The 13755-nt window shown below is 33.6% G+C and overlaps 1 protein-coding gene across 8 annotated transcripts in view; it reads left to right on the top strand.

Annotated features, from left to right (window-relative positions):
• Positions 1-13755, top strand: part of CNKSR2 (connector enhancer of kinase suppressor of Ras 2) — a 258494-nt gene that overhangs the window by 144362 nt on the left and 100377 nt on the right. For all 8 annotated transcript variants that reach the window (XM_060001666.1, XM_060001667.1, XM_060001665.1 and 5 more), the window contains 2 exons: positions 4889-5022; positions 10172-10383. In XM_060001666.1, the coding sequence (XP_059857649.1) occupies positions 4889-5022; positions 10172-10383 (346 nt within the window). The remainder of the gene's footprint in view (positions 1-4888; positions 5023-10171; positions 10384-13755) is intronic.

Below are 13755 nucleotides of genomic sequence, written 5' to 3'. Positions count from 1 at the left end.
TCCATTTGAGTCTGTGCTTATTCCCAAGAGTGAATAAAATAAATGGCCAGGTTTTATACTTGATGTAATCATTCATATTTCAATGAGTATTTTCCCCCTGGAAGACAAAGCAAACTCTTTGTGATATTTGCATTAGTGAATTTTAGAGATAACTACATAATGTGTAACGCACCGTTTTAATCTTTAACATGGGGGCTGTCTTTATGTCATTGTTTTCATTCAAGACTTTATATAGCTCTGTGAAAGCTGGGTCACTTACCAGATAGAGGGACAACTAAATTAAGATATGCTTGCCAAGAGTTGTTAAAATGTAAATTGTTTCAAATAAAACCTTTAATATCAGATGTAGTTTTTAAGGTATAGACGTTCTTTTCTCATAGTCTTTAAAACCATAGTGTTTTCAGAGGTACATTAATACCTTCCAGGTGTGCTCAGTTACCTTAGAGATGTTAGAATCGGGGACACAAGGAAAAGACCTGAGCCATCGGAGGATTTAACGTGAGATTTCAGTGATCCCTTTCCAAAGCTGAAAATTTTATTTTATAATAATCACAGTCTCCTGATGATGTTTAAACTGGATGAGTAGAATATTATCACTATAGTGAGTCATCACTCATGATTCAGAGGAAGATTTGTGCCGTACCATATTGTGGGATACAATTTGAAGGTATTTATATAGTTTAAATGGACAATATGAAAAATGTATGTGTACGTAACCTAATGAATTTCTGAGTCCTGTTCACAGTAGTAAGTTATCATTAATTGACCTAAGGTTATAAATGTATATTTGAAGAGATGCATATGATCATTTTATTTAGGATTTGGATATTTTAAGAGATGCATGCCAGTGCCCCCAAAATCTATCATAGATTTATTTTAGAAGAGTAACAACATATGTGCAAAATATGTCCTCCCTGTTGGAGCCTCATTGAATCTGGAAGGAAAACTCTATGTCAGTAGGACCATTTAGATATGAAAAATAAATTTTATGGCAAGGTCTTTCCAGGAAATAAATCCTCTTGGATAGAATCCAAAATGGATCCATATCATACTTGATTGCATACCGTAGTGGATCGAGTTATACTGAAGCTTCATGCTTACTTGAGTAAGAAGATGCAGTCTTAAAATACCCTTGTATTTTATCCATAAGCGATGAAAGCTCTTAATTCTCTTCCTGTGCAGATTTTACCAGTTAAGCGAAAGAATCAAAAGGCAAAGTGGTAAAATAAAAAATATTACCCTTTAATTCTATTTTTTTCCCTTATATTGGAAATTCTTTATAGTACAACGGTAACTACTTTTCTTATACTATGTTATGAAGAAATGATTAAAACTAAATGTTACCAACGTAGGAAGAACTATCCTTCTGCACTATTATACTTACATACTTAGGTATTTTTTCTGAAACTAAGGCATATGTCTATTAAATTTTGAATTAAACGCTGAGAACTTTTTTGATTTGAGGGAGGCTGTATTTGTCACTTTTTGTGTATTTTCACGTACTTGTTGGTTATCAGTAATAGGTGTAATTTTAATGGCACTTGTTACAACTAGGAATTTCTCACTGATAATTTCAGCTAATAGCATCATTTATTCTGTGCTTGATTTAGTCACATTTTGCCTGTCTTTCTAATATTCTTTAATGCCTTCTTCATTCTTTTAGTCATTTAATTTTGTACCCTTTCAATTCTTGTCCAGAGTTAGAACATTTTTAAGACATTATAATTTTAAATTATCACAAATTTCCTTTGGGGTTAAGTAGCTATTTCCATTTTCCCATGAAGCTTCTATTTTACCATATTTTATTTTTCCATTGCCTAATGTCTTTTTTTAGATGAGATTCTCAAGAATAATGTTTACTTTTTAGCTTGGATTAGCTTGACAAAAATAGTACAATTAGTAGACAAAAATACAATGAATATATTTAGTATTTACTATGTGTTTTACTTAGTACAGGCATACTTGATTAGCCAGATGATATCTGCATGATAAACCAGTTTAAATGGTTTCTGTGATTTACCAGTTAATAAAATAACTAGCCAGTAAGAGTTAAACAACAGGATTGACTAATTTCTTCTTTCTCTGAAAGAAGTTGTTTTTTTCAACCGCTTCAATTAATTGAACCAGCTGGCACAATCAAACCTGTTATCTGTTTAAGCCTATCTAAGAGTCTTTTTCTTCTACATTTTTGCTAATTTAACTAACTGTGTTAACTGAGGACATTAATAGCAACTCCGTGTTGAAAATAGAAACCTAGAGAAAATATCAATTTGAAGGAAGTTGACAAGGCTAATATTTAAACTTCCTGGAAGGGGAAGGAACAAGTACCCTAAACAGACAATTCTGGTAATAGTCCAGACAGAATAAAATATTTTGTTGGTCCTTACCTCACACTTCAGAGGTATTTAAAATATACTTGTAATCATTGACTACTACTTCTCCTTTTTTCCTTTTTTCCTTCCTTCCTTCCTTCCTCTTTGTTTGGGGAGGGCAGGGATAGGTACTAACCAGGAGAAATTACCTTTAGTTCTACAGGTGGTAAAATAAAAGGAGAGAAGTCTTCAAAATAGAAGTAGTGACCCTAGAAAAGAAGAAAGAGAATAAAAATTAGTTAGATTATTTTTTTTTAATGCTTGTGTTTTTAGAACTTGTTTTTAAGTTCACTTGTAGTGTTAGGATATTTTAAAATAAGAGCATATTAGAGCATTTTAAAAGCATACTGAATATAAGTTTTTCTCTCACAGTGCATCTGTTACAGAAAGTTTTGGCAAGAAATGTACTGTGTAATGAATGTTTTCTTTACATTTCTATAATGATTAAATTTTGGTTAGACTTGTTCTTTAATGTCATTTGTATTTAATACCAAGATGTCCTGACAGAGAGGAAACAATGATAAACAGAGTCACATCACAGATCACACTTGATCTAAAGGTCCTATCAAACCTCATAAATATACTACCATGTGTAAAATAGGTAGCTAGTGGGAACCTGCTGTATAGTACAGGGAGCTCAGCTCGGTGCTCCGTGACGACCTAGATGGGTGGGATGGAGGGGGAGTGGGAGGGAGGCCCAAGGAGGAGGGGATATAGGTATACATATAGCTGATTCACTTCAATGTACAACAGAAACTAACACAACATTGTAAAGCAATTTTACTCCAGTTAAAAAAAAAAAGGTCCTATCATTCAAAGGTCTGTTGTAGAGGCATGTAATACATCCTTAGAAAGAATATAATTGTTTATTTCCTCAGGCTTCATGGTGTTCATCTATACAGGTAACTCCTGATTACCTATATAAATTTCAGGATTTCCCATTGCCAAAATTTTTGTTTCTAAAAGACACGCATAGTTTAACTGGATGCTATTCCAAATCAGCATAGTTAAACATAATAGTCTTTACTGTGTACTTTCAAAATATATCAAAATTCCTCAACATGTAAACTTCCTGACTATTTTTTTACATCATATAAGATAGAATACTGTAGAGTCCCAAAATAAATTATCAATTATTTTTCCCTTCTCTCTCTCTTTCTTTAATTTCTATTTCACATAGATTAAAACTTAACCGTCATTTTGGCAGGATGTGTGATTTCAAGCTATTAAGGTGAGCTGTGTAAAAAGGAAGGTCAAAAACCATGAACTGAGTCATAAACTATGTAGCCTACCCCAGTGACCTACACTGTACATTGTATTTATGCTTGGATTTTTGAACAAATTTTGTTTATCTGTACAAAAGTATTGTCACAATATAAAATAGTTGTACTATGCCATTTTTTGAGTGTCCAGCAATACGTGTTAAAGTAATAGAACTATGGGTCTATTATAGATATGCTAAAAAGTGTTTTCATACTGGCTGAAATGGCAACATCTTATCATGTGAAGATACAGTTAATTTTGTGATCATTATTTTTGTTTGCGATTGCATTAAAGTTCTTATTTTTTAATATGTTATTGTATATGTAGCTAAGCAGTAAGATCTGTAAGATAAACATGAAAATTTGTGAATTTTAGTTTCACTTTAGAATAATTTCTCAAACCACAATATCATTTCCAAATGCTGTGACGTTTAGAATTGGGAGTGCTCGTAAGTTAATGCATCCTGATGTATTGCTTAATTCAGTATATAGAGAATCTTAATTTTTTAAAAAACTTATTTAATACATAAATACAGGCATGAAAATGAGATCTATAGGTATGCAACTAAAAATTATTTCAAACAATGGTAAATGTGTGTGCCTATGAAAAATGAAATGATTGTGTCACACTAATCACCATACTTTTGAAGATGTACCATAAAATGACTTGGAGAAGACAGTATTGTTTATATTTATGAAAAAAGTACATTTTCCTAGAAAATATTCTCTCGTATTGGCCTTTCATACTCCATTTTTGTAAACTTTTTTGAGAATCTGTCACATTCTACTGACTTAGGAGTGTAATGTATCTTTTTTGGGAAACGATATGAATTATCTTTCTTGTACACCAGTCAGGATGTGAGTGAACTAATTTTTTGGGAAGTTACTCTCTATTATCTTTCTTTCAAAAGTGGGATTCTAACAAAGCAAATTTAAATATGTTTCTGACTGTGAGATAAATCTCCCCATTATGAAACACTGCATGATAGATTTACCTTATAAATAGCTTTTACGCGGTTATGCCGTACAATAAGGTGAGTTAGGAACTAAGTGAAAAGCTCTAAAGCGATAAATTTTTTTGTTTTTGGAGACTCAAAGGAATATCCATGTGCTAAATAGCATGCTTCTTGATTTCAGCCAAGTTCAAAAACTTTGTAGAAATAGATCATTTAAAAATGATAACTATGTGTCATTGTTGTTGTTGTTTTGTGTGTTGTTTGTGTGCGTATGTATTTTCTTTTTCATTTTAACCAGCCTCTTATACCTAGAAGTCCCACAAGCAGCGTTGCCACGCCTTCCAGCACCATCAGTACACCCACCAAAAGAGACAGTTCCGCCCTCCAGGATCTCTACATTCCCCCTCCTCCTGCAGAACCGTATATTCCCAGGTATAAAACTAACCATCATGTTGTTCTACGTAGCTTCTAGCTAAAGACTAACCTAAGTGCACGTAAACTGTGAAGTAAATTCTCACGAAACACCTTGAATATTTTCTCAGTTAAGAATTCTGAGCACATTCTGGAAAATCATTGCCTTATAGAGACTGTACTCTAGTTAATAATAACAATAACTAATTTGTATTAAACACTCTACATTAAATATCTTATAAGCATTATCTCACATAATAGGAAACTAATATAAAATAGCAGCTAGGATTATTTTAGTAAGTAAAAAATAAGTGAGGCTCTTTGGTAAGAAGCCACAGGAAATCTCAAGTTACTTCGAAGCATTTCATACTTTATTTCTAAAAGAGAAAGTTAGAGATAACTTCTATGCTTTCTTAAATGTATGTAATGAGGAAGATTTTTTTTTCTTGGATGATGATGAGGGAGAGTGTTTCTTCCCCCAATACCTCTGTCTCTACAGTTTCCACTTGGTTAGTTCATTAATGTTTCTTTCAGAAAGTAGAGAGAGTTTGCAAGAGAATGAGTTGCCTTTAAAGTCTATTTTCAGATTTCTGGAGGCTGTATCTCCATTTCATGTTCCAAATTCCTATTTGAAATTCTTGGCAGGTGGAAGACTATAACTTTGTGCCATCATGCATTTTGTCCAAAAGCATTATGATTTCCAGCCTTGTGGAATACAAAAATTATGGAAAAGGGCCAGCACTAAATGGGGATAATTAATACCAATCACAAAGTATTTTGATTCAGTTTTTAAATTAGTTGTGCAGTCAGTCAAAAACAATAATTTAAGGTCTCTTGTTTCCAAGCTATACTTAATATTAAAATTCTTTAATAAATAAAAGTACTGAAATTCCGTGTTTTAATTAATTTTCACTATTCTTCACTTTAGTATACCTAATGTTTCATTCTGTTGGATATGATGGTACTGACATTTTACCATCTAAATGCTACATGACAACATTGGCATGTCTGCAAATACTGTGTTGTCATCTACTAATAAAACTACAGTCAATTTTATTAACATTTTAGGTCTTTTTTTGAGAATTAAATGTGGTTGTGAGAACATGGTTTGTGAGAAGATACAATTTACTAAGCTGGCGTTTCCAAACTCGTTCTAATATACAATTTACAGTCATGTTAAATTTACAATCAGATGTACAAATTCATCTGATATCCTAGTCAAATTCAAGTTGAATTTTAATCTATTAAGATAGTATCAGACTTTTTGAATACTCTTGTAAGAGGAGCAATAAAACCATGTGTGTTTCAAATAGGAAATGAATCTTTTGGTTTGTTTTCATTTTAATGGGAAAGATTTTTATTTCAGTGCAAATGATTATTTAAAAGACCTTATTCTTCAGAGGGCTACATGTACAGATAAACATTAGAAAATTATTTTTAGCAAGTCTCTGCGGTTCTTTGATGTTCTTTCCTTGTCTCTTGGATAGGGAGGAACTTGTAATAAAGAGAGTATTTCCTAGACAGAATGTATTTAAAATGTACTTCAGAAGACAAAGGAGTTAAAGAATCCAGTTCTGTCCCCTAAGTGTGGTGCAGATATGATGAAGGCAATATATTGAAGTCAATAAAAAGCTTTAAACATGCTGTTTACAAAAACAGGAGAATGCAAGAGATTGAAGTATCAGCATAGTGGTACTTGTTTTGGTAGTATTGCTTGAACGTTCCATACTTTTCAGTAAAATTCATAAGTAGGGTATTATCTGTCGCCTTAATTGATTCTTAGTCTAGTGTGTAATTTAACAGAATGTTCTAAATGTTTTTGAGTCAGATTATTAGTTACCTCGTCACACAATCGTTTGATATAGCCCAGTTAGAAAATATGTGCATGAAACTCCCTTTGTACCACAGCCTCATATAAATTATCTGCATTTTCTGGTTTGATTTGAAGTTATAGTCATAAAACTTTTTGCATTTGTCATTCTTTTATAGGTACAGCTGTGGCTTTTTTTTTCTCATTTTGAGGATGAATGAGGCTCACCTAATTTAACTCATCTGAACGTTTATTTTTTCCTACATTAAAAACTTTTGTTTATGTAGGATAGGCATTTGGGTGATAATTTGAATTGTAAATAATAAAAGCTTTCTCATCTTAAAACCAAAAAACCTTAAAAATGGTAGGACTGGTTGTCAAATTAGGTAGACTTTTTTTCATGTGATTATAATTCTTTGAACACATTTATTCCAGAAAAAGAATGTGATTGCAAAAGTGACTTTTTCTTTAAAAGAGAAAACACTCATGTATGTGAAGTGAGTGAAATTTGGTCAGTTTTTTATTATATGACTGTATACAATTTCGTTATCATAGTATACAGTGAACTTTTATACTTAACCAAATTTCTTTTTCTGTCATGAAAACCAAGAATTTATAGGTCTTGCACAACTGTGAAGTTTAAATACTAATTTCTCGTATTAATTTTACTGTGAGCCATTAAATATAAAGATAGTCCAGTGAAGCAGTGCTCTAACTTTCCATCTGTTCCCTTAAATCCTTTTTAGAGCAAAAGTGTAGATTTATTATATATATGTATAGATGTATAACATTAAGAAAATTTTTATAGCAGTACAAATTAATATGTTGAGTTATTCAGGGTCTCATAATGTGAGTACATATACACATAGCCACACCCACTTATATACGCAATACATGTATCAATTCATTCTACTGCAAAGTTTGGTTTTGATCTGTACTTTTCTTAATTCAACTTTATTGAATGCATCCCATATAGACATGTCTAATAAATCTTCTTTGTTGGTAGAAGGCCTCTCATACCATTATAGATAAGGAATACCAGCCCTTCCCATTTTCTACCACAGGGTGTGTCCTTATAAGTAGAGCATGGTGAATTAACTAGGGCTGAATCACCCTCTGATCTCAGCTGCATTAACATTCATGTCACAGGCCTGGCAGAAACGTCTGCCCATTTATGGATAGGCATAACCTTCCCCAGTGCCCCAAGTTCATTAGGGCTGTTTCCAAGCTAATTGCAGTGTCAGTTTCTTTTTGCTAGAGGACTAGCTAACAAAAAGCACCAGGCAATTTGTTAAGGAAAAGTTTTTAGCTAGCCAAAAATAAAATTGTGCCTGGATTTTATATTTATTTTCTTTGTGTTGCCTAAGAACTAGCTTTCATAGTTACAATTTGGTAATAAGCAATACTTTTATTTATACAATGGAATATTACGCAGCCATAAAAAGAAACAAAATTGAACTATTTGTAGTGAGGTAGATAGACCTAGAGTCTGTCATACAGAGTGAAGTAAGTCAGAAAGAGAAAGACAAATACCGTATGCTAACACATATATATGGAATTTAAGGGGAAAAAATGTCATGAAGAACCTAGGGGTAAGACGGGAATAAAGACACAGACCTACTAGAGAATGGACTTGAGGATATGGGGAGGGGGAAGGGTAAGCTGTGGCAAAGAGGGAGAGTGGCATGGACATATATACACTACCAAACGTAAAATAGGATAGCTAGTGCGAAGCAGCCGCATAGCACAGGGAGATCAACTCAGTGCTTTGTGACCACCTAGAGGGGTGAGATAGGGAGGGTGGGAGGGAGGGAGACACAAGAGGGACGAGATATGGGAACATATGTATATGTATAATTGATTCACTTTGTTATGAAGCAGAAACTAACACACCATTGTAAAGCAATTATACTCCAATAAAGATGTAAAAAAATAAAAAAAATAAAAGAGTGACAGCTTTCTGATTCAGTCAGTCTTGAGAATATTATTTACTACTTTCTACATAGTTCAAATAATAGGAATATAGTTCTCTTCATTTGGACAAACCCAACCTCGACATTTGTATACTGAGAGAGAAGTATAGTATACTGTAGTATAAAAGTATAATATTTTTGGTGAACTGAAACTCATATTTTAGAATTGACATTAGCTTTATAAGCTCATCACCATCTCATAAGACTTAATAGGTCACTTATAAATTTGTTATTTTTATCTGTCTTGTTATAATTCAGTTTATTCTGTGGATTTAAGATTTCAGTCTTGGCACTTAAAATTAAATTTTATCTGGTTTGATAGTATTCATGGCACTGTTTAGGGTAGAACTGGAAACAAGAACTAGGAAGAAATAAAATTAGTGATCAACAAGGAAAGAAACGTTGCATTTACATCCATAGTCATGTTCTAGAATATGAGCTTTTCTAACAGAAATTTTATAGCTAGTCAGTGAAATTATCATAAAATAAGCAAGGTTCATTTTAACTAATCCTAAATGGAATATTTCTACCAAATTATTGTCCCAGTCACCTGGGCTGTGTGATTAATATTTACTATGTGTGAGTAACAGTTTTAGGGATCCCATAAATTTAAATTAGAGATTTTTCACTTCAGAATCCTATAGAAAAAAAAATCAACTTGCCATCATCTTAAATCCCATTCTTAAACTCTATATATGGTAAGGTTTCTCCACCCTCTCTCCACAAGAAATGTTGCTGATGTGTAATTAAATTTTGATATATCCATTTAGAATGAGTTCCATGAACATATCTTTTTTTACTATTAAATGAGATAATACAGTTTAAATACAGAGAATAATTCTTTTCATTAAGGTTTATTTTAAATTAATAACAAGCTGTTTGAAATTCTTACAACACCAGTTTATATAGTGCTAACTTAGCTCTTAAGGTCACAGTACCCTCACAGAAGTGGCAGTTCTTAAATACATCTTTGTTTTTAAGCAGTGCAAATATTACCATGAATCAGTTAGATAAACTGGCAGAAGAAAGCTACATTGTTAGCACTGTTAACATTATACCTACTTTCTTAAGCACTAAAAGGAATTTATGAGCTAAGATGATGTCTTTTATGTGCCATAGTATTGAACATGGACTAGAGCAGGAGTTAGAAGATCCATGGGCTATGTCTAGCTGTGTAACCTTTAGGCTAGTCATTTAACCTCTCTGAGCCTTGGCATTTTTTTTTTCCTGCAAAACAGGAATAATTCAAAGTTGCCCTATAAACCTCAAAGAAAGTTTGGAAAGATCAGAAGATATATAGGAAGGACATTATTACTACTTTAGACTGTCTCTGTCATTTTACCACTGTAACACTTTTCTACATCCTTCTCCTTTACCATCTCTTTAGGGATGAAAAAGGAAACCTTCCTTGTGAAGACCTCAGAGGACACATGGTGGGCAAGCCAGTGCATAAGGGATCTGAATCACCAAATTCATTTCTGGATCAGGAATATCGAAAGAGGTTTAATATTGTGGAGGAAGATACTGTCTTGTATTGTTATGAATATGAAAAGGGAAGATCAAGTAGTCAAGGAAGACGAGAAAGCACCCCAACTTATGGTAAGAGTTCTTCTCTTACATTGATGAAAGAGCTTATGTCTGGTATGGGAATCTCAATTTCTTTTCCTAGGCTTTTGGGTTGTGAAAATTACTTAATAGCTTTTGAATCTTTATAATTGATCTGTGTCTGTCGTGTGCTTCCAAGTGGAATCTCAACAATATGAGGCATGACATTAAAATTTATTCCAGGTTTTCCAAAAATAAGCAAGAATAGTAGGTAGCATTTTAACTCATTAATGATTTACGGAAACCTTTTTGACTCACATGTAATTTTTGTAGATCAGGTGTTGCCAAACTGGACTAGTTCAAGGGTTTTTTTCCCGTTTTTTTTTTTAATGAATATTTACTGTTAACATAACTTATTTAAAATAAAATTTCCTTATTTCTCAGGTATTAAAAAATCTTTAGATGGACTTTTCTGGGTAAAATCTCATCTCAATTTTTGTTTTTTATAAGAAGCTGTAAATTTTGAGTGGATTTTAAATAGGAAGGACATAATGTATTTAAAGCAAAGATGGGCCTAGAGTTACCATGTCCCAGGATTTTTTATCTGACTCCTGTTTTTCCATGCATGACCCAGAAAGTAACCCAGTCACAAATACTTAAAAATTGATATAGTGTAGCTGTAAGATTTGCAGATAAAGTTGCCTAAAGTTAAAGTAGTAACACCTATGGTCCTATTGCAAGAATGAGTGTATTGAACTGGAATTCTATGCTCCATCCTTTTCAGTTTTGGGGGAAGGGCAGGATCCTTGCTGATTAGTCCAGACTTGATCAGTGGGAGCTGAGCAGAAGGAAAGTTGTTTCTAACTTTCTCTTTCCACCTGCCTCCCTTACTTTTTCACTATGGCCATATGCCTCCCTCCTGTGGTTCCGAAAGATTACCTACGTTATTACCCACGCCCTGTTTCCTTACAGCTCTTTGGTAATAATTATGTATGAAAAGTTTTGGCCAAAACGATCCTAAATAATAGGAACCATACCTATCTTGCTTTGTGTTATTCTCTGTACATGTGCTGTTTTATCATGTGCTCCTTCTCAATTATACTACTCTGGTGGCACTTATTTTGAACTGTCATAAATTGAAGGTATTTGTACCTTTGCTTTTCTCCACTATTATATTGTAAACCTCTGCAGTATAGAGGCCTGCCATCTTTTTATCCCTGCCCCTGCCCCCCATCACATGAGATTTTTATTTTTGTTAATTCGTTGCACAAGTATTTATTGACTACCTATTATTGGATAGGCATTAATGTATAGCAACTCTTCTTTTGTTATGTCCCAGAATTTTCTGGCTATTTTCTACTTGTGTTGAAGTAGATAAGAATGTTTAATTTAAGGGGAACTTATAGTCACCAGATGAAGTTGATTATTGACAGCTTTATAAAAAAATAGTTTACTAAGTTCTTACTTAAATGGCTCTGAATTCTTAGTTCCTTCAAACTATGGTTTAAAGCACCTAGTGCTATCATGTTCCACAGATCATATCTCTTCCAATAAAATAGAATACCATTTAAATTTTAGAAAAAGTAGATATCCTTTAGATTCTTGATATACTTTTATAAACCACTTAGGAGAAAAGAAATGTATATATGCTTAAAAGAGGGATAACGAAGTAAAAGCAAAAGTTCTTTTACTTTTGGTCATATAGTCTGAACTTTCACTAGAGATACTTATTCAGTAGAGATTCCCTGGCACAACTTGAAAGTTGTTCCAGGTAGCTAGCAGTTGAATGTATATTTACCTTTTTAAAATCAGCTCTTAAATAATCAAACTTACCTTTCACATACGTGAATTTGTGGCCATAGTATTCCCAAAGATTAATTCATTTGTTAACTCATTCAGCTAATATTAGTTGTGTGCATCAGGTCAGCCAGGCACTTGGGATGCAAAGATGAATAAAACATAAATCTTCCCTGGAAGGCAGTCACAATGCAGAGGGAAAAAACAAAGAGATGCAGTGCAGCCACTTTAGGTAAGTAAGAAGGTGTGAACAGAGTGCTGCAGTAGCCTGGGAGCTGAAGCCCCAGAGTCTTCCTGGGAAGTCACATAAATAAAAGTGACATTTATGCTTGAGTTTTAAATGATGAATAGTCATTATCCAGGGTTTCTAAATGCTGGTTATCCCCACTAAATACCTGACACCTTCTCAAACCTAGGTCTGAGATCTGAGGGTTTATATAAATCTCCCAGGCCAGACCCTAAAGGTCCCAAGTAACTTCAAACCTTAATAAGCAATAATTGATGACAACTTCTTTATTTAACCTATAAAATGGTCCCATTACATGGACCCCCAAGTGTGACAATATTCTCTTGGATTTAAAAACAATGATAATGAAATACTTGATCCTGCTGAAGTATATTGAAAACAAAAAAACCCTGAAGTTACAAAAAAAGTCCACATTTTATATTTTCTGAAAATGACAGTAATTTAACCTGTTAGCACTTGTGTAATACCTTAAAAGGCATTGTATAAGTCCTTTAGCCTTACAGTGTTCAACTTAGCTCTTAGTTACAAATACCCTTATCTTCAAGTATGTGGACTTAGTCACCATTACTACCTATTAACTTCCCAGCTTACCTGTTTACTCAAAGAGGTTTAGAGTTATAAGAGTCTAAATAGGATTTTGAGAAGCAAAGGAGAAACATGATACAGTTTTTTTGTTTGTTTGTTTTTTTGCGATACGCGGGCCTCTCACTGTTATGGCCTCTCCCATTGCGGAGCACAGGCTCCGGACACGCAGGCTCAGCGGCCATGGCTCACGGGCCCAGCCGCTCCGCGGCATGTGGGATCTTCCCGGACCGGGGCACGAGCCCGTGTCCCCTGCATCGGCAGGGGGACTCTCAACCACTGCGCCACCAGGGAAGCCCCATGATACAGTTTTTAGTGTGTGCTTTTGGTTTCATTCATATGATAGATATATAAGACAAAAATATTTAGGGAAGCTCTGCTATTAGACACTGTGACATAGAAACAGATGGAAAGAAAAATATTTGAAAATATCCTAATTGAGAGCTTTAAAATGTATTGATTAACCAAAGTTCTCATTTTATATCATGAACCCACTCTTTGTGGCTAAGAGTGAATTAAAAAATTAGTTATTTGCCCTAAGCTGTAAGATACAGTATGGATAGACAGTGGATGGCCCGTCTAGAAAATAAGTAAATAATACCTGTTGAGATTTATGTATGCCAGGCACTCTTCTAAGCATTTAAAAGTCATTAACCCATTTAATCCTCACAACAACCCTGTGAGGTAGATACTAATAGAATCCTCACTTTACAGATGGGTTAAATAACTTACCCAACTAGTAAGTGGTAGAGCTGGGATTAAATACCCATGGATATTTGTTGACTCTACCAGTGGTACTG

Source organism: Delphinus delphis, chromosome X (genome assembly GCF_949987515.2).
Source record: "Delphinus delphis chromosome X, mDelDel1.2, whole genome shotgun sequence".
Lineage (NCBI taxonomy): Eukaryota > Metazoa > Chordata > Mammalia > Artiodactyla > Delphinidae > Delphinus > Delphinus delphis.
This window is presented reverse-complemented; position numbering and strand designations above follow the sequence as displayed.